This window comes from Hypomesus transpacificus, chromosome 16, assembly GCF_021917145.1.
Source record: "Hypomesus transpacificus isolate Combined female chromosome 16, fHypTra1, whole genome shotgun sequence".
Taxonomy (NCBI): Eukaryota; Metazoa; Chordata; class Actinopteri; order Osmeriformes; family Osmeridae; genus Hypomesus; species Hypomesus transpacificus.
Genome location: NC_061075.1, coordinates 7,402,008 through 7,423,001, shown reverse-complemented (window position 1 = coordinate 7,423,001; position 20,994 = coordinate 7,402,008). Strand labels below are relative to the sequence as shown.

The 20,994-nt window shown below is 45.9% G+C and overlaps 3 protein-coding genes across 3 annotated transcripts; 2 read left to right on the top strand and 1 right to left on the bottom strand.

The window, feature by feature from the left end:
- The first annotated feature begins 5 nt into the window (after positions 1-5).
- On the top strand, positions 6-3,837 carry LOC124478674. The gene is made up of 9 exons (XM_047037028.1): positions 6-298; positions 463-787; positions 921-1,105; positions 1,243-1,397; positions 1,757-1,860; positions 2,032-2,167; positions 2,370-2,475; positions 2,571-2,730; positions 2,814-3,837. Exons 2-9 carry the CDS (start codon positions 713-715, stop codon positions 3,804-3,806), a joined length of 1,914 nt encoding a protein of 637 aa, XP_046892984.1. The 5' UTR covers positions 6-298; positions 463-712; the 3' UTR covers positions 3,807-3,837.
- A 584-nt stretch (positions 3,838-4,421) lies between these two features.
- Positions 4,422-5,307, bottom strand: si:zfos-905g2.1. Its single transcript, XM_047037186.1, has 2 exons — positions 5,163-5,307; positions 4,422-5,064 (listed from the first exon to the last, which is right to left on the bottom strand). The coding sequence occupies exons 1-2, from the start codon at positions 5,299-5,301 to the stop codon at positions 4,799-4,801; spliced, it is 405 nt and encodes a 134-aa protein (XP_046893142.1). The 5' UTR covers positions 5,302-5,307; the 3' UTR covers positions 4,422-4,798.
- Positions 5,308-10,794: 5,487 nt separating this feature from the next.
- On the top strand, positions 10,795-20,611 carry zmp:0000001174 (retinoic acid-induced protein 2). Its single transcript, XM_047036931.1, has 2 exons — positions 10,795-10,935; positions 16,157-20,611. The coding sequence occupies exon 2, from the start codon at positions 16,237-16,239 to the stop codon at positions 17,932-17,934; it is 1,698 nt and encodes a 565-aa protein (XP_046892887.1). The 5' UTR covers positions 10,795-10,935; positions 16,157-16,236; the 3' UTR covers positions 17,935-20,611.
- Positions 20,612-20,994: the final 383 nt, after the last annotated feature.

Below are 20,994 nucleotides of genomic sequence, written 5' to 3'. Positions count from 1 at the left end.
AGCATTGAAAATGTCACAACTGACATTTTTGACACTGATAGAAAGTCTATCTGTATTGGTAAAACAATATCAGATTATTTAAAATATCTTTCTTTTTCAGAAGCAACTCGTGATACAAATCAATCGTACCCAGAATCAACGCACCTTGATCGTTTGGCCTGTTGCTATGGGGACGATTAGACCGCGTGTTGTTTGTCTGGCATCAAGAGACAGGATAAGTGAACCCACTGTAGATTGGAGATCTAACTTGTGCTAGTTAGAGCTAACTAGCTTGCATAACGCCGTGTCGCAGGCTCAGGTAATAATTTAGTTTTTTTTGTCAGCATCAACTACCAGTGTTATTATTCTGAATCGAACTACTGTACTATAGTTAGTACAGTAGACACCACGGTAGCTGTTTACTGTCTGCATATCACTAGTCTTGAGTGACTACAGTAATACGGGAATGTTTTTGTTTTACAGTACTGTAGTCCTGGACTGGCCGAACTGGTCAAATAACAAGACGAAAAACATTGAAACTTGTCGAGAGTCAAGTTTAGCCCAAGTTCAATGGCTTAACTAGCTAGCTACTGTAACAAAGCGTAGTTGGAGAGTTTGACTGACCTCTTCACATTACTGTAGAGCTACGTTATCTTTACGGCCTTCCAGGGAGTGTTCTAGCTATATATCAACAAGTCTGGGTATATTCTTCCTTCACAACATGTCATGAAAAATGACAACTAGACTTATTGCCTCATTCAATGTGTTGGACGAACACTCTAAGAAGATCCTGGCTAAGCATGCACGGGTAAGTGCTGGAATTAAATGAGCCAACTTTGCAACTGTTTTAGCCTGTTTATTTCGAATATGATTTCATGTGTTTCTCGTTATTCACAATCCGTTGTTAATAGGTATTCTGCGTTTCTTCTTTCCCCCATAAGAATCGCTTTTTTAGTTATACGCCCAGATCATTGCAGGGCTCCCGCAACGAGCCAGACCTTCCACTATGTCATAGCTATGACTCAGACTTCGACTACCCTAGCTCGAGGAGAACCCCCATTTCCGAACCTAAAACTAAGACTGAGATCATCAAAGAGGAGCAGGAACTCCTGCATAGTAAACTAAGGTCTTGCAAGTAATCAGCTTGATAACCTCTCAACATGATTGCTAATAAAAGATTGTTACCAACTGTGACTTCATGATGTCATGCAATTATCTAGTGTCTGTCTAATTATCTGTCCTTGTTATATGTGTCACTCCAAGATCCAAGTTTTCAGTACCCCCACCGTCCATCACTGAAGACTGCTGCTGCAGACCGGACAATGCCATCAACGGCAGAGTGAGTGTCCTGCCCTTCACCTGCCCAGGGGAAGTCTCCTGGATGAGGGATGCCCAGAGGACAGAGGGGCTGAGGAGAGGTGCGTTCATGGGTTATTCAGAGAAGATGAAAGCTGGCCTGGAGAACTGTTTTTTTTTTCCGTCTCTATCTCAGCAGCGCTAGTGCGTGTGTAACTAAAGGAGAGGGTACAGTAACTCGGCTTAGATTTCCAGGTGTTTCCATTTGTAATTTAACCTGTGATATCGTTCTTCTCTTTCCCATCGTGTATTATTCATTGCTGCTTTGTTTTTATTTATTTTTTTGGGGGGGGGGGGTTGGTTCTTTAAGATCTAGGTTCAGTACCAAATGTTGACACCAGCTGCCTTGAATTTTTCAAATTTTCTTTGAACACTAACTAATTCAGCTCGTACTCCTTCCATCCTCTATGTGGGTATTCAGACCAGGACTCTGAGGGCTTTATGATCCTAACTTTGAAAAAAAGAAGTAAACCCACCTACCGGTCTGCAAACCATCCCCCCCAGAGACTTAAGTGGTCCAGAGAGGTACAGTGATCTGTAAATATACTGTACATTTAGAGTTCCTGTATTTTATTTCAGCAGTGTAGCCCAGTTTCCATAGGACTGTTACATTTTTATGGCCGGTGTTATATTTGTTTTGAACAGGTTTACAGGGTTAGTGTGACTGAGGGTGAGTTTGTTTCGTCTCCCGGCTAGGTGGAAAAGGTTCCTCCTTTGGAAGCGGACAGTGATGGCAGCAAGGCAATGGTGGGTGGAGTTCTGGGATACACAGACACGTCTCACTGGTGCACCTCTCCATCCCACCAGGACACCCCTCTCACGGCCTTCATAGGTAACTCACAGCCATCATGGTCTTTGTAGGTTGTTCATACCTAACGTCATAAACTTCCAGAGGTTCAGCCTCTCACAACATCCACAAAGCATCTCTCAGAACTTTCAAAAGTGTTGAGAAGTCATGGTGCTACCAAATGTTCTTCTCTCTCTCTCCGTTTCTCTCTAACTCATTTGAGGTTGTCTCCCTCTGTTTTCAACAGAGCTAGAGGAGGACCAGTTCTCCATGTCAGAGTCTGTGGGGAAGGTGGTTTGCCAGCAGCTTCAGCGCGGGAATATTGTCAGAGTATCCACCAACCGAACCCCCAGGTGGCAAGTCAGCTTGCTCGATAAGAACCGCCAAGTTGGCTTCTCGTGAATTTGCGCTAAGCTGTTCTCTGTCACCGCAATCGTGTTTTATGTAGGAGCAGAGAGTATCCAGAGAACGATGCACAGAGAGAGAAGCCGTCTGCGTGGGGGGCGGAGCCTGCTGCAGTCTCAGTCCCTCTCAGCCTCGCGGACGAGCTGGAAAGGTGTGTTAAACTGCTCTCTCCGCGGCCTCCTTCTGTTTATGTTCCCCTTCCGGTAAGTAAATACCTGCTATTTTTACGAATAGGTTTTGTTTAAGTGTGCGTTTTTTTGGTTACGTAACAAAAGTGTTTCCACAGATAGTCAGCGAGACGTATCCAGTCGTGTGCACCTCTGAGCTGCTCCCCCATGAACCCTTCAGTTCCCCCAGCCTCCACCACCTGGACCCGTCTGAAAACAGCGCCCCCTGCAGGACTACAGTCCTCTCTGCCATCGTGCGCATCACTGACTCCCTCCAGACAAAGACTATGGTCAGGAGGGGAAGAGAGCGAGAGAGGCTGAGGGCCTGGCCCCAGAAGCTTTTCTCAGGAATGTACAACGTTGGCCTCAAAACGCTCTCCGCTGACGGGAACGTCAGTCAAGATAGAGACCTTGGAAAGGTTCCTCTGCATAGCAGTCAGCCACCATCCAGCAGAGGGAACCATCTATTGCCTTTGGTTGCTTCACCAGTCCCCTTGACAGCGCCCCACAGGCAGACTGATGATGTAGGGACGGTGCTCAATGGAGTCAACCCAAAGCAAGGTAACAGTGGTGTCCATCCTCCCAATGACCTCCGACACCATGCTCACCGGACCAGAAAGAAACTGACTACCAACCTGTTCACACCCAGCCAACACGGAGAACCGGCAACCGGGCGAAATAACAAAAAGGACTTCCTACACATCTCTAAGCCCCTTAGGAACAGAAACACAAGCCGGTTTGTTCCTAAGCAACGGCCCTACAAGGAACAGCTTATCGATCAACGGCAGATGTGTAATAACTCCACCATGTCGCAGGTCGATGACATCAATAACGTGGGTGTGTATGGAGTGAACTTCTTTGCGTCCCGACCTAGCAGCAGGGTAGAGTACAAGTACCAGGCCCACTGTACAGGAGAGGTGCTGCCTCTTCTGAAGGCCTCCGTGGGCCCTCCAGCCTCCTCCCAGCTCTCAGACCGCCACTCCGAGGGCTCAGGAACTCAGAAAAACCGAGCAGGATATGCAAGGACAGACTGTACTTTCACCTCAAGTTCTCCCTACGACCCGGAGCAAGCTGTAAACATTCCCACGGCCGAATGCGTGGATTTACTTTGAATTTTGAAGGAACCTCAATTTAAATGTAAAAAATATATATTAAAAACCATTCATCTTTTGCATACATATTATGTGTGATTCGTTTGAACTAATAAACTTGAGTGGATTTAAATTGTTGTCACATAACTAACACCAAAGATTGCAGACTTCCTACTTCCTCCCTTTTGTCCACAAGAGGGAGGCATCTGATAAGCTGTTGATACATATTTCCTGGAGGGAGACCATTAGGAGAATAGTTTTAAAGCAAGAGATGTTGAGTTGAGATGGTGAAGGACATACATGCAGGATGGGATAAATGCAGAGAGTATATTTCTTCGGTGGACAATACAGTGAGCGTTGATGTTATGTCAGTTACCACTCGCTGCACGTGACGCTACTATAAGATGAATATATAATATATATACCGTAGTAACATTTCTGTTCTAAACAAAATGACCAGCAATGAGGCACAGAAAGACATACAATGACATAAACCACTTGAGGCATCAATTCACAGAATAAACACTTATTTTATTTTGTAGAACAATAGCCCTTACATTAGAAGGGTTCAAACACTGCTAGTGACCATACTTAAAGCGCTCAGAGTAACAAGCAGAGGGACAGCCAAGTCCTGAATCAGGAAGGAGATGGTCAATAAACACCCAAACAAAACAGAAATCTTGTGTCATGAGATGGAAAGCTGTCCATCTGACCCAATCGCAGTTGTCATTTCTCCTGCTTTGAAATCATGTGAAGTGGCACAACGCTGCATTGCTAATGGGACATTACATAATATAAGTGAAAGGGCAGCGACTCATGGAAGTACTGCATTTTCACAGCTGCATTTAACACCCAGTCCTCGGGTCACTATGTACCTTCTGCAGGCCAAGCCTCCCTCACTGTCCTGTCGATGACCCCTAAACACTTAACCCAGTCTGCTCCTCCAGTCCTCATGTCCTGGCAAGAAAACATCTCAGCAAGCCACTCTACCAAACAAGACAGCCTCTGATCAGTCAGCGTTCCGCTCTGGCTCGTTCGCTGACGTCATGGCTGGTGCTACTTCTGCAGACCTTACCTCTGATGGCCTCTATTTTATTGGGGTCCAGCATCTTGACCCCCTGGGCGGGGTCCTCTGGGAGCCCGCCGGAGGTGAGCAGGGCCTGGGGGAAGACTGCCGGCAGCACCAGGCCCACGGCTGCCTGGGGCAGGGCTTGTCTGAACACCTTCCTGTAGACTGAGACAGGGATGTGCACCTTCCGCATGGGGCTCCCGATTAGCACTGTGAAGACAGGCCAGACAGGCCAAACACCAATCCTGCATCAGACCGGCACAGGATTTTTCAGCTGAGAACGTACGCATCTACCAACGGAAAGCTACCTAATTTGTCGTCTTTTTGAGTCGAGGTGTCGGGCCGGACAACCAAAGCGGCCCTGCTTTCAACAGCCTCCATCTCTTCCGGCGGTGATATTTTGATCCCCTTCCCCAATTCCACAAACCCATCCGCATTCTCCTGCATACTGCATTCTCCACAAACCCATCTGCATTCTTCCATTGTCTCCTGGCTCCCAGCTCCAGGCCCCTCAGCCTGGGACTTCCTCTTGGGAGGTCTCCCTTTGGGTTTCCCTCTGGCTGGGGCAGGCTGAGGGCCTTGCTGGCTGACGGAGGGGCTTATTTTGGGGCTACCTGACTTTGACCTCCAGGGTGCTGGGCCCAGCTGGGGGAATTTGGGGGCCTGAGAGAGGCTATTCTGCCAAAGAGGGATGGACAGGTGATTCCTCTGACCTACACAGCTATATGCTGAGGATGCCTTAGGGCTCATCTCCTGGAAGACAGAAATGAAACAGATTGACTCACTGCGTTCACTTTTGTTTTCAGACTCCATCACTAATCCTGGAGATACTGTGTAACACATGTGCTACAACCTGGGAGAGGATGTGGCTCCCGCCAGGAATCTTGGTGTGGAGATGCTCAATCTTATCCTCCGAGCTCTGAATGGTTGAATACCAAACCTCATTATTCAACTTGTTAATCAATACAATACTCATTATTCAGGTGAAAGTGTGAGTTTCTCACCTCTGCAGTGTTTATGACACCTTCAGACAGTCCCCCAGGCATCTGTGAGGAGAATACAAAATACAGAAATGTGGTTCCTTCGTGAAGCTGTATTTGAGCTTTGCAATTCTATTTGCATTATGTACCCAGACAACAACATCAGGAAACTGCCAATATTCCCAAGATGTAAACGTGAGCCCCATATTGCTGCTAGTCTCCTGTAATAATAGATGATCAGTACTGCTGTGTACACCAACCTGTGACTGTGATTGGGCTGCTACATTTGACTGGAGGGTGTCAATCTTCTCCTCAAGTCTATTCATTGCCACACGCAAGAACTGGAACAATAGCATAGCTGAAGCTTTATTATCAAAGTATTGCCTGTGCAAGGGCTTGATTATTAAATAGCACACTGGTGCAGCTGTACCTCACAGTGGTGTAAAATGTTCATCAGTATGGGATATTGCTTGTCGGTGCTGCTCTGTGTCCATTCCTGCAGAGAAATACATGTATTTATATTTTTACAAATCAAAGACTGTAAAAAGACTGGATGACATGATAGCTCCTCAAAAGTGAAGCCAAAACATATTGTGTGCCCCCTGGTTGCTGGCTGTAGTATGTCATAAGTCCCGCCCCTCCTTGTTAGCGGATCATGCTAATGTCTGCTCAAGTGCCAATTTTTCTGATCAGTTTGTTTTTTAACTGGTTATTTGACATATAAAAATAGTTGTGTTCATGCTCGCGATTGGGTCGGGCGAGTGTTCTCACTACTGCGCAAACTCTGGCTCCAAATTACATCACCTGCGCAAGATGCAGCACCCGTTTCCGGGATATTTTGTATTCATTTTTGTACAATGTGAGGAATCGGGGACGCGTCGTCCATTCCTTTAAAGTCAATAGTACAAATCCAAGTAAATGTCTTTGTATTTCCCACTTTTTACAAGCAAACTCAGGCCTGTTATGGGGAGCAGGGACAGCCCTGGCTCTGAATGAATGCTACATAACCCCGCCATTTTCCCGCCTGCAATTAACTAGTTAACGGCTGCTAAAATGTTGTTACAGTGAATTCAGATTCAACTGCACCCGTGTGCCGCTTCAATATTGCCTGACCTACCTTGGGCTTTTTATCTCTGATACTTCTCAGGTGGGGTTTTGGTTTTGTAAGTGTATTTTGTCGTTGTTTGCGCCTGTTGTCTTTGCATGGCTGAACATTGTCTGCTGATGCTGAACACGGAAAAAACATTGAGGACAGAGTCAGGGAATTACTGTCTACATTTTGAAAGACAAGATCATTGATAAAATAACTCAAACGTGCAATCAATTAACAAATTCACAATTCCATTTATACAGCATCCGTAAACGGAGTCTTGCAACGATATCGGCCTTGCTTTGGTGCTTGCTAGCACAGCATTCCAGCGTGGCTATGTGTAGTCAGGTTAGGCTAGGTCAATTTCTGCAAACAAGCTCGCCTAAATTCATATCATATTGACATGCAGCAAAATAGCCATACACCTCTGAATCGCTGCTGTGGGATTCACCTCTAGATTCAAAAGGTGCGAAGATCTCGACATCTGATATTGTCTCAGTTTCACCTTCAGAGGCCCAGTCAGTACTCGATAACAACTGATCCACATCGTCCGCTTCGAGTTTGACTGCTATGTACTGTAAAGTTGCATCGCCGTCTTTGACACTTTGGAAAGAATCTACTTCTTTCGTGTTATTTTCCAGAGTTCTCGTTTCTTCCCCAAGATTTGATTCATATTTAATTCCAGTTTGACACCCGACACTTTTCATGCTTTAAGCTTCAGTAAAAACCTCTCTGGGTTCTATGTAGCCACGCGCCCTCAACGCTACTTGATATTGTAAATTGTGTCAGAGGTCATAGATCAGAAAGCTACTGGGGAATTCTTAAAAAAAAAAAAAAAAGGATTTACACCGTTTGTCGCTCGCACACTACATTGTATTTAATTCATTCCGCAGTCTGTCAAGTCCGACAAATGGAGTGGTGAGAATAAAACCCATGAAAACCAAAGATAGAATGCGCTGAAAGAACCAACACATACAGAGAATCCACAGTTTTACAGCAACGTATTCAACTGGCTAAATATGTGTGTTATTTCACCGAAATAATCTGTGAGAGCTCTTTATCCAATAAATATAGGCTAAGTGCAAATAATAATTGCATAATTTTACCCTAGAACACGTCCCTGTGTTCTAGCATAGGCTACTGCAAATCGTTGAGATTCACTCCCTTCTCCCTTCATCTTCCTCCTCTCCTCCACTTTCATCCCTTCCCCTCCTCCCTTCCATGTTCTCGGGGAGGAAGCTCAATCATATTCACAACAGGGAGCCAGTCTTCCCTCCCCCTCACTGCACAGCAGTTGACAGAGTTCTGCAGTCAGCCCAAGCACACCTTCACACTCCAAGCATCACCCAGCATCGTTGCCACAGACACAGTAGGGTTTTTCCACATATGTTCCACAGTTTTAATAGTCATATGTTCTAGATAAGATTTATCATTATGGGGGCTTCAGATATTTGTTGTCTGATTTATGTGTGAAATCTATAGCTGCAAAGCCAGGTTGGATGCCATTTCAGAGATTGCTGATTTTATCTAATACAAAAAAAAGATTGGCCTGTGGTTTGGTTCTTTGGGAAGTTATGAGTGCTTGTTTTGAACACAGGAAACCTGAAATGATAACAAAGTGGAAGGGAGGTTGCGTAATGTGTCAAAATAAAGAGGCTTGCATCGAGCTCTTCTTCTCTCTTTTGAAGACAAAACCACGACAGCGTTGTTAGTTTTGCTTGATTTATTCGAATCTGTATGTCACATTGAAGACTAGTTGTTCCTGTAAGTCTTTTGACTTTGGATTGCATTTAAAGGAAAGCAGGGAGCTCTGGTCAGCCCTGGTCAGTGTCTGCCAAGCTGATATGGACAAGACTGCTTTGTTCCCCTTGCATGTTTCCTGAATTGAAGTTTGAAGTGAAGAGAAAATGCAAACAAAGCGCTTGACTGTTTGGCGACCTCATGGGCACTCTTCAAAGGGTGCTGACCATGAACTTTTCTGCAAGTCTTAACAGGGGAGGGGAAACTGGCTGGGCCAGCAGCGTATCTGTAGATAGCAGGCCTAGTCTAAGAGAGAGAAAAAAGACAGATGAAAGACAACAGCAACTTTGTTTCCCATCACCACTGTGTTGTAGGCCAATGACCCATTTGTCCTGTTGTCACATGTCTCAAGAGGCTTCTAATACTCAGAAACCAAGAAACTGGTGCCATGCCCTTGTCATCAGTGTAAGATCCCAAGGTTGTCATTTTAATGAATCTAATAGTTCCCTAAATTGATTGTTTGTGGCAGGTTTGGGAATAGTCCTATAATAGTTTTCTTTCTGTACATGTGTGTGTTCTGATCCGTGTCCTCCCACACCTTGTGTCCTGAAAAATGTCTGTATGTAATCTATACATGATCACACAGTATCATATGGACACTAGGAGGATCATTCTAACCTAAATCTTAGGCCTTCAAAGCAAATGTCAGCGTTTACATTTTCTTCCTAACCGAATAGCTTTTGAGGGACAGGAGAAATGTAGTGTGGAAAATCGTATTAGAGAGAGTGGGCTGCTGGGAGCAATGACATACAGGCACAGAGCACATTGACTGCAGATGTTGCTGACCTCCCTGATGCAGAATGTCACTAGACTAGCCTCGGAGCAAAGCTCCAGGATGCTGCTTGTGAAGGGGAAATGTCGTACTGCAGAGGGCTTGGAAGCGGAATCTATTTCACTCTGGTGTGGCGTTGGATTCTAGTTTTGGTGATGGGGGTGACCTAAATTCAGATTCATTCATCCCTGACCTTTCGTTGCATCCTCTGCTCAGACAGCAACAATGACTCCCCCCCCCCCCCCAGAAGTCTGTCTCTTTCTGGGTTTGCCTTTTATTTCATTACGTCCTGTTCATCATATCCCTTGCTTTCGCGGCCCTTCTGTCTGGCTTTCACTGATTTTCATTATTTCCTCGGACCCTTTCCCTCATGCACGTACTCCCAGTGGCAAGTAGTTAATTGAATTTGTAAAATGTCATTAGTGGAAAAAAACGTATTTATTATATTTTTCATGACACAAAAGAGGGAAATCATGTATCAGAGTGAGTGAATAAGATACCATCCTCCTCGTGGGGATACTTGACAGATCCTCAATCCCTTTATATTCACATCAGTAAGGACATTAATTCTGACCTGTCCTGTGTATCCAACACGAGATTGTGAAGTATTCATAATAAAGAACATGTCTTCCTGTTATACATCAATGTTGTGGAGCAGAATGATCTGTTGGGCTTGATTTGAGAAAGCACAGTAGGGGGAAAACTGGGAGGAATCCCCTGAAATTTGGAGTTACTTAGGTATGCCTCATTAATGTGCATTAAACAGCTTTTCAGTGGAACAATGGGAGGCCCAGCTCCTGCTTTGACAGGAATTGATAGGAGACCTATTAACCTGTCCCCATCATACTGCAGCATATTGGCCCTCTCAGAATAACAGTATGTCTTTCCAAAACCAGTGTATAGACGGAACATATTAATTTGCATAGTCTTTTTGGCTGGAAAAAGGGTCCTTGGTGATTGTTCGAAAAAGATAGAAGTGGAGGCTGACCGAACTCAACCTAAATGTAACATCAACACTGCAATGCATGTCCTTATCTGAACTGTGCAGCATCTTTATTCGCTCTCTCTGCTGAGACACCGTTGTAGCATACACGTTATTTTATGTGGTCTTAAAAAGTGTTGTTTATCTCACCATAAAACTGTGTTAGGTTTATGTATTTGGAAGGTTAGTAGGTTTATTTCCTTGAAATAAATGCAGCTTCCGACAAAAAACCGTAAGGAGAGGGAGGGCCCAGGGAGGACCCGCTATGCCGCTGCGCGCGCAGCCTTGCTGTCACAGGATTACATCGTTCCTGGGGGTATTAACCGAGGCTGGCAACGTCAGGACTATGATGGGAATATAAAGCGTTATTTATAACAGAATATAATCTGCCAATTCTGCCATTAAACTTCTTTCGTCACCTGAAAACCCCGTTTTGAAAAGAACTTCTGCCGGAATGGTAGGTAGGCTTGTTCTGTTAGGCTATATCTCGTGTGATAAATATATTTTTTATAGAGGGATTGCATTAAGAGGACTTGGGATGAACCAAAGCTAATCGGTTCTTTATTTACCTTGTCGCCGACATTTTTTTTGTGTCTACCCTAATAAACGTCCTACTTTAACATAGAAATAGCATGGAACCGTGAGCATGACGCTTTTCCGACAGTTTGCGCAAATGTAAATTAATCCACTTAATGGTTCTAAATGTAGGCTATTGTTCATGCACAAATTGGGTATGTTAATTCATCAATATCAACCAGGATGTCCGATCTGTGCTTTATTCATTTGGCAAAACGGTGTCCTTATTTAAAGGGAACCAAAATGCCTGAAGCACACAAGCACGCACATTAAAGTAGGATATGGTATACTAAGATACATAAATAAATAAAAACTGCCTCCATACGATATGCAGATTCAGCGTTTGCGAATGGCCATGTATGTTCTGCTATTGATTCCCAACGAACTCGATTAAGAACAATAGTGGCTATATTTTCAGTAGATAAGGCAGGTTGCTCATAAACTGGTTTTTGCTTTTTGACTTTGAGGGATCTGTAATGTAGCAAAGCAGCAAGTAAAAGCCTAGTGTAAAAATGTAAACAATGGTCCTCAGGTCTACTGCTCTACCTTCACACAGTCATGCAAGGCGTTTGCAAAGAAAGATAGGCTACATACACTGATACACCACTGCTTTAAATGAAACACATTTATATCGGTTCATGGTTGCAAATTAACTTGACTGTTGTTTCCTGAGAAGCTTTAGTGAAGACACAGTCAGCCAGTTTGTAAGCAGCACTGATGAAGCCAAAGAAGCAGAAACCCTGGCATTGAAGGATAAGGCCTTACCACTGCCTGGGAACAGTAGATAAATCAATGCTAGCATTGTGACACTCCTACGGTTTGCCTGGCCTGATATCTCACCATATGTAGCCCACTGTGTGGTCTCTCTGCATGAGAATACAAAACAGAGAAGAATGTTATCTGTCCTGAAAAATTCCCATGCTAATGTTTAAATATATTCACTGAGAAGGAATCGTAGCATAGCAATGATGTATTCCACTGATGTTTTGTCTGCACAGTGGTGCTGGGAGTCTGGTTATGTTATATATCTTATCTCTAAACATATTTATGTCCTTGTGAAAGGCCCTGCTGTGGTTGATCAATGTTCCTGCACTTAACTGAATAAGATGTGCGCTGTTTAAAACATTTGTTTATGTGTGTACTTGAAAGCGTTCAGCATCAATCAACTGTTTTCGAGACTCAACCACACTAAAACAAGGCTGTTATCATCTTTACAACATCGCAGAGGTGTCATTTACGACATCATAAGATAGCAATGTTTTGCTTAACACTCTCAGCTATGTAACATCAAGTACTGTGCTCGACCCAAAGAGCAGGCTTATTTGAAGAGAGACAGCGAAAACAGGCCGCTCAACCAAAACAGCACATTTACATCCAGACTGTTGTCTCCACTGTCACCCACACAGCCTCTGCTCTCATCAGTATTCTGAATATAATAATGGTAATGTGATTTGAGTTCAGCCTCGCTCGTATAGGCAGGCGGGTGTGTGGAACATGAGATTAGTCTCTGTGCACGTCTGTAGTACGGGTTAATTAGAGGAGGGGGGGGGCTTCTATCAGATGACCTGTGGGTCATTGGGCTTTTGAGGCCTCGTCTCTGGGTCTTTGTTCTCCTGCATCTCCCCTTCTGTGCTGGCTCCCTCCAGCAGCTCTGGCGGAGGTGGACCCACATCTTGACTGTCCTCAAGTAGTGCACACAACGCGTAGCAGCAGGGGTGGCCGTCCCTGCGGGGAAATATAACCAATTGCACCCCTTGTCAAAGAAAGGGAAGCAAATGTAAACAAGGACGGAGAGAATGCCTTGGGTGCGTAACTCGAGTGTTCGTCAACGTCAACCTTTGCATCCAACCGTAGTTTTCTCGGCGTGGAACTGAAGTATCGTTCGCTGTTGTTGTTGTTGTTGTCCTTCTGCCGTAGAGTACGGTAGCGCATTCCTTTGCCGAGGCGAGACCAAGACGTAAATGTGGAAATCATTACAGTAGAGCCGGGAGAGATTTCCACCCGGGCTGCTATCCTTCTCCATTTGCCCAGTCTACTCATAATGCAGAAGCCCTGACCCAATCTGCACCACAATGTTTTACTGAGGGACTGTGTTTCATGGCTTTAAGCAGCACTGAACAGACACCGTGGCCCCTCTTGTCACAACAGCCAGTGTTTAGAGCTCGTCCCACTGTCCTGTAAAGATAATGGATGATCATCAATAAGCGCTCTAGTTTCCCATGCCTGCCGTCTTACATTACCTCATATTTAATTAAAGCACTGTTGCTTTGGTGATATTTATAACTGTCCCTGACCTCCAAGCCTCTGCTGACATGGGCAGTGATGGAAGTCAGATGATGGCCCCAGAGGACCTTGGGAAGGCCTGCATGGCTAACTGAGTCCCTTCAAGGTAAACAGGACCGGAGGTCATCCTCGATTAGTATTCAAGTCACATGGAGTGAGGAGTGACCGTAGTGATAATGTATTCTGAATGGAAACTGGTATGTGTGTGTTTTAGAGTAGCTAGGTTTAACCCATTCTGCCTCCGATTCAACATCACTCTGACTTCAACTCAGAGAGACGTACTGAAAGACCATACGTTAAGCAGTTGAGTTCAACCTTGTTTAAATCGACAAACACACACAGAGGGAGAAGGATGGGAACACCTTCTACTCTTCCCGCGGTCCTGTTTTCTGGTTCTTGTCACCAGCTGTGAAGTGCTGAACTCACATGCCTGCCCGCAGCTTCAGCGTAGAGCTACGGTGCGTGCAGGGCAGCATAGATGCCGAGGCCAGGTAGCTGGACGTGTTTCCTGCAGGACCTCCAGACCACCTGACTTTGAGGGCAGATTCACACACCGCTCAGCCTTCTTCGATGGGCTGTAGCTGCAACAGGACCTGGATGCAGGCTCCCTTCGGCTAGAAAAGGTTTGCTCTACGTGGCGTGATTATTTTCTAAATATATATATTCAATTATGGTTAAAGAGAGGGGAGAATATGAAAGTAAGATTGACAGGCCATGCTGCTTACAGCTTATTCACCTGACATGTCATAGGGGAACATTTGCTCATTTAAAGTAATAGTTATTGATTGATAAACATGCTTCCGAGTGGAGTGCGTCCATGTGGACAGGTCCCCATGGCAACAGCATGATACGGATGACTGGTGTGACATCCTTGTTGACTTCTCCACCAAAAGAGGGGCGAAGCCAAATGTGTGGCTCATATCGTATCCACTCTCCCACAATTTCATGATCTCACCGGACATCATTCACAGTGAACAGACGCCATCTTTTTTTACAGTCTATAAATAACGGGTGTCTGCCTGGCTGGACCAGGAAAAGACCGGGGTTTCAGCACAGAGGCCACGAGCTATAAATACACATAAGCTTTTATTGGATTCTTGCAGGGTGTGTTTAAGCATGTTTTTATTCCCAAAGCGCACACTCCCTAGACCTGTCCCTTGTGTCCAATGCGGACCAAGTGATCAGCCAGGCGGATAGCCCAGGACCTTCATGTGATCCATCAGAAGGCTGTTACCATGCTGTTACTGTGTCTCGGCCGTGCAGCAGAACAATATAGAAGCCGCCCTCGGGGGAGGAAGCTCCTCTGAATCGCTCATTGGGGCAACCCAACACCACATGGAGGCAATTTGGTCAAAGACATTTGAAATAGGGCCCTTCCTTTGTGGTGTGTCCAGCTGGTTGGCATTCTGTCGGGATATCGAAGCGATTCTAGTCATTGTTTTAATGTACGATCACTGAGAAAAAGAATGTTACCGTTTTTCGTTTCGCTGTTTAGCTTTGAGTTTCGAATGGTTTAAAGGACACACATGCTCCTCTGTGCGTTGATCCATCTATAATTGAGCTTTGCTGATGCCTTTGAAGCCTACAATACCTAGTGACCCACCCACCTCCCTTCCCCCCATCCCATGAAGCATCATGGGAGATGGATGAGGACTGGCAGCTCCAAGTGTGATGTCAGGGTGTGATGTCAGGGTGTGATGTCAGCTGCCACACTGAGGACAGGATCGGTGTGTTTGAGGCAGCAACACAACACTGCAGGAGACAGGACCACAGAGGAGGCAGGGATGAGAGAGGAGTTCTGCATTAGAGCTGTTTAGGGATGGATATATGTTCCAAAATCTGGATGGATTAGACGAGACACATCCACCCTTTCTCAAACCACAGGTGGTCTAAAAGCTTTGAGTACAGTGTCTAGATCTGTGTTTGTTGTTATGGTTGGCCCTGTCTTGCAAATGTAGTTTTTTATGAGTCTGTCCTGCAAGGTAATCTGGCCACCTTGTTGTATTTCCAGTTCTGGTCTGTGATTTATACATTTCTTCGCAATTAGTATTTATTTCAGCGTTTTGGCAGGCTATTTAATACATCTTAAACCAATAAAGTTAGATTTATGGTCCTGGAAGCGTTCAAAGTATGTGTTTGTTTGCCAAATAAACACATTAATGCATTGAGTCTTGTAAATAGTTGACTGCATCATGTTTTACTCTTTGATGTACAGTGTGTAAATTATCATATTGAACATTAGGTGACAAACTCTTTAACAGATCCTTGGTCAAATCTAGTTTTGACTATATTAAAATTTTGGGGAAATCATGACAAAAAATAATAATAGTGAACCAAGTAATCATAGTTTGGTGCCGCAAGTTTGTACTGATGCACAGTTAAGATGAACCTACTCCATGGGAGCCCAGGAGCATACAATTAGTACATTTCTGCCAGGGGCTTCTTGGACCCTCAAATGGGAAGCTTCCCTCCACCCAGCTACATATGTCCTATTACCCCAGGCTTAACCTCTTCAACCACAGGAGAGGAGGGGCGTGGGGTGGTGGGGGGCCATCAGGGCTGGGAGGGTGGAAGGGGGGTGGTGGTAGCCTCCCTACAGTGTGTCTGTAATCAGGGGGAACCAGGCAGGGTAATGGAGGGATTTGACTGCTCAGCACAACCCCTCCATGTGTTGGTGGATTCAATCTGGGTTTGAAGAAAGCGATAACCTCAAGTCTGCCCCAGTTGCTGACGCTTTAAAGACGGAAACCAAGAGGCCACTGTTTTTTATTGTATGTCGCTAATGGTGTTTCTCCCCCCCCCCCCTTCTCCTCCCCCAGGACTGCATCCACCAATGGGATAACCACGAAATCCGACACTAGCTTGTGAGGAACGCTTTCTTCAGACTACAGACCAGAAGATGGAGGATACCTTTAAAGACGAAGTTTCCCCACCTGTGTCCGTCTCCCAGGCCGACGCGCGTGACCGTGAAGCGGGAGGAGGGAACGTGATCGGCAAGTTGGAGAACGACGTCAACGCGGCCATCCCTGCGGACCCCTGGGACATCAGTGGACAGGGCCTGACGAAGGCGGGGCTTGCTCCCTTGGTCGACGCTTCGGGCCCCCCGGCGCTGAACCCAGCCACGGAGGCCCCGGGGGCCGTGGCTCTGAAGGTGGCCACGGCCGTCCTGCAGCCTCTCTGCCTGGGGGAGAGCCCTGTGATGCTGCCCATCCACCTCCAGATGGCTGGGTCTGCTATGCCTCAGGTTGGCCAGATGGGGGCAGCGCCCTACTTCATGACCAACCAAGGCCCGATGTCTTTGCCCCTGGTCCTGGAACAGCAGCTCTTCCAGCACCTGGGTCCCTCCATGATCCCCCAGGGAGGCCCGTGCCAAACCATCCCCCTGCAGAACAACATCCTGTGTCAGAACGCCTCTCTGACGTTTGCGCCTCCCCCTCCAGCACTGGAGCAGAAGCCCGGGCAGGCCCTGGACTCAGGCCTGCTGTCTCTCCTCCAGAACCCGGCCTTCACCGCCATTCTTCAGGACCTCTTTCCCACGGCGGGGAACTCCGCTACCTGTCAGTCACCAGGATCCGTCCAGTCGGACCCTTTTGCCTCTTCCTTTCTCTCCCCCCCTCCTCTCCCACATCCCTACAGCTCTCCCCTGGCTCCGCTGGTTCCTCCAGCCACCCTCCTGGTCCCCTATCCCGTGGTCATCCCCCTCCCTGTGCCTCTGCCCATCCCTCTGCCCATCCCCATCCCCGTCCCTCAGAGCGAGGACTCCAAGGGGAACCTGCCCAAAGCAGCTTGTACTGTGAGTAAAAGCACCCAGACGTACTTTACCTCTCCCCCTCCGTCGCCCGGGAGCTTCCTGTCGTCCAATCAGCTGCGGCATGCCTCCTCGTCCGCTCTCCTGTTGGCCGAGGGAGAAGTGTTGGACCTGTCCATCAAATCCTGTCCCATAGAGCCCAAGCAGGAAGTGCCCTCCCCGCAGGAGAATGTGCTCGACCTATCCGTAGCTGGCGTACGGAGGACCTGCATCCAGTCCTGCGGCTCCGGCGGTTCCCTGAAGGGGGAGAGAGATCGGCCGTGCCTGTCTGGTCAGAAGGCCCACCCAGGGGCCCTATCTCTGGGGGTGCTACGGCCCCTGGAGTGCACCCAGAGGCTGGACTCTAAGCTGCTGAGCGGCCTGGCCTCTCTGGAGTTCAGCCGGCAGCACAAGTGGGTCGTGGACAGCAGCGGCGGGGGCAGCTCTCTGGGCCGGGAGGCCTCTCTCAGCGGGGCGGGGAACCTCGAGATAGTCAGCACCTCGCAGACCGCCAAGGTCATCGTGTCGGTGAAGGACGCCATCCCCGCCATCCTCTGCGGGAAAATCAAGAGCCTCTCGGGGGTGTCCACCAAGAACTTCTCCATCAAGCGAGACGGCCCCCAGGGGGCGGCCCTCCAGCAGCTCTACGGAGCCCCGTCCCGGGGCCAGGGGGAGCAGCGAGACCCCAACGACCCCCTGAAGAAGGTCCCTAAAAACCGAGCCATCAAACTGAAGAAGGTCAGCTCGCAGGAGATTCACATTCTTCCCATCAAGAAGCAGCGTCTCGCTGCGTTTCTTCCCAGGAAGTGAGAGTGATCGAGAGGGAGCGTGTGTGTGTGTGTGTGTGGGGGGGGGGGGGCCTCCCAGCCAGCACCAAACACCACAATAGAAACCACATGCAGGCTGAAATAGTTTCCAATGGAAGGCATGGAATGCAGATTAAAGGTACAGCATGATGCAGGAGCATTGTTTAAAAAGGTAGCCGCGACATATTTATAAACACCTGTACCTTTTTGGAAACTTGATTTTATTTTATGAGATGAACTTTTTCTGGGGATGGAATGGAAATGAGCTGTCCATATGACACTGGTGGAACACTGCTCTCTGAACATGAACTCTGGACTACCAGTGGTTTCCATCTTCTGGGTTTATGGTTGGTTTTCACTTGTTTTAATACCTATGTGAGCAGACTATAGGCCATGAAACCGGATTCTCTGAGGTCTTCAGGTTACATTAGAGTGGAGCTGTATGTAATGTCAGAGGCTGTCTGTGGCTGTTTAAACCTGTCCCATCCTTGAAAATGGCCATATTCATCAGTAGCCCACTGAAGCGAAGCGTCTTCTTTGATGAGGAGGGGGTTAGCATGGCAGGCTGATAATGACTTGGCTGGGTTCAGCCTCCACTTTCATTAACTTTAATGAATGTCGGAAACGGCTGTCAGAGGCAACAAAGCACAGTTTTCATCATTTTGTTTCATGGGTGGAAAAAAAAAGGTTCTAACTCTCAGACTTTTTTTACACTCTTCATGTTGAAATGATCAAATCGTTGTCAAAAGAGTAACAAATCAGATGTAAACGGTTCCAGGAAGTAACTGTTTATGTTTTTAAATTATGTCTTTTTTTATTTACAGTACAGCCATGTTGTTAAACATGCAGCATCCAATTTTAGGGCAAAGCTAAATAATAATCCCAACATTTTTGATTGTATGGAGTTTGATTGGATTTGATTGATTGGAGTGTAACAATATACAGTTTGATATTCAAGGGGAGGTGTTCTCCTATGAAGCTGGGTCATATAAACTGTATCTACAGATCCTCACAAAGAACATTAAGCTTCCCATCTCTGTTAATGTGTGCACTGTGTACAAACCCTAATCTTAGCGTGTCGCCTTTAATGTTTTCTTTGCACACATCATGTAGTGCTTTCATCCTTTTACCCATGCTTGTGCTTAGAAGTGTGTCAGTGAGTGTAGCGGTGTGAGTCTTGTTCCTATCGGATGCACTTTGTCCTAGAGGTTCCGTTGCGTGTGAAGTTACAAGGTGCCTGTACCGGCGATGTTTGTGAGTTTTGGCCCGTTCTCGGCCTGCCTTCTATGGTTCTGTATCCTGTGATGGAGGAGGGTCCGTGCAGCTCTGGAGAGGCCAATATAAACGAGTGGCCTTTTTGTCTCGCCATGGCAGGAAGATGTCAATCAAAGCATAAAACCTGGAACTCAACCAAATGTCCGCTTTAGAAACTGCTCAGTCAAGGAGACCAAAATCCTGCTGGCGCCGGTTACTGCATCAGAACATTCACCATGAAGTGCACTGTGATGCAACAATGGGAGGGAGTTGTGCTTCCTCGATTAAGTGCGTTTCTAATCCAGAAGATTGACGTCTGATCAGAAATGTTGTGCTTCATTGATATTTATTATTCTACAGACTTTTAATTTATAATGATGATGTGAGCAGATGTTGGCATTACCCTGGGGAAAGACATTTCAATCTGTCAGTCAAGATCATCTTGTTCTTCTCTAGAGGGACAATGGAACCACAACTAGCATCTTGATGAAAGACGTCAAAAAACCCCGTTGGCACCAATGTTCAGTGTTTGTGTTCCTATTGGGTGTTGTTCTTAGTCATTTACAGGGTGTCGAGATGAAATTTCTCCAGGCCTTTGAGTCATGACAGATTCCCTGTCCTGCCTCTGAAAGAGTGGAAATCTCAGCTAAACTGGTTTAGAGTCCTGGACAGTATGAAAACAATGGCTTTGTTCATATTCAGCTTCAACGAAGATGCCTAAAGTGAATTCACACCCTCATGATTTTTCATGTTTTTTTGTTACAGTTGCTGCTGAAAGGCATTGTTTTCCTATTAAAAAACATCTACTCAGAATTGGAACAAATGTTCTAAAAATCATTAAAGGGCTTTTATTTGTGTTGCAAATGCAAGAGGCCTCGTGCATGTCACAAATGGACGCAGATGAAAGTCATTTATTGATTTAAGTATCCATTTATTTTGTATCTTTTTTTAAAGCCATTCATTCTGCACACACATCCTCATTTAGTATGTATTGGGTATCCGTGTACTGAATGAGAATTTTTCTACTGTGAACCATCTGATGGTGAGATGTTTTGTAAACAATGCAGGTGAATGATTACATAAACGCATTGAGCATTTTTGTGTATTACCGGCTCTACTTCAGATTATGTGCGTTAATCCCCAGTGAGGTTAATCTCCTAACCCGTGAAATCCTCGTTAGCTCTTAGCCTGGGAGAACACCTGAACCACAGGAATTCACACAGAAGCTGCTCACTGGTCACTTTATAAAGTAGAAAAACACAACGTTATTAACACAATACGTCTTTTAAAAAACGGTCTTCGTGTGTGACTTGATGAACACTTTCTTTTTTCAAGTACTTAAAAGATGCAGAAGAGAATATTTCAGCACTAACAATCTGGTGTTGCATTTATGGCACAACAGGTAAAGTCACCAAGAAAAGAATAAAGTAAAGTTTAGTAAATAACATCAAAAATTGTACGCTACAAAAGTTTGTACTAACAAAGACCACTTGAACCTGAGAAATCTCAAAAAAGCAAGGCGATGTCTATTGTAATATAGAGTTTCATTCAACTAAAAGCACTGTGAGAAGTATTAAAAGGCAGTATGAAATACATTGTCTGCAATAACCCCCCACCTCCCCCAACCTCATATAGGATCTCATTAAAATATTTTGTTTTCTACAAAAATGTACATTCTTGTTGCTGATATTCATGGTTAAACCCATAAAACTATACACCAGGGCTGCTCTCCATAACAACAGTGATTGAAACGGTCTGAATGACAAAAAAAAAAAGAAGTTCATGAAATCCAAACTGGACCCACACACAG

Coding starts and splice junctions, on each gene's coding strand:
- zmp:0000001174 (XM_047036931.1), top strand. CDS start 16,237: ATGGAGGATACCTTTAAAGACGAAGTTTCCCCACCTGTGTCCGTCTCC.
- si:zfos-905g2.1 (XM_047037186.1), bottom strand. CDS start 5,301: ATGCAGGAGAATGCGGATGGGTTTGTGGAATTGGGGAAGGGGATCAAA. Junction 5,065..5,162: donor TCAAAAAGACGACAAATTAG/GTAGCTTTCCGT, acceptor CTGTCTTCACAG/TGCTAATCGGGAGCCCCATG.
- LOC124478674 (XM_047037028.1), top strand. CDS start 713: ATGACAACTAGACTTATTGCCTCATTCAATGTGTTGGACGAACACTCT. Junction 1,398..1,756: donor GACAGAGGGGCTGAGGAGAG/GTGCGTTCATGG, acceptor GTGGGTATTCAG/ACCAGGACTCTGAGGGCTTT. Junction 2,731..2,813: donor CTGTTTATGTTCCCCTTCCG/GTAAGTAAATAC, acceptor GTGTTTCCACAG/ATAGTCAGCGAGACGTATCC.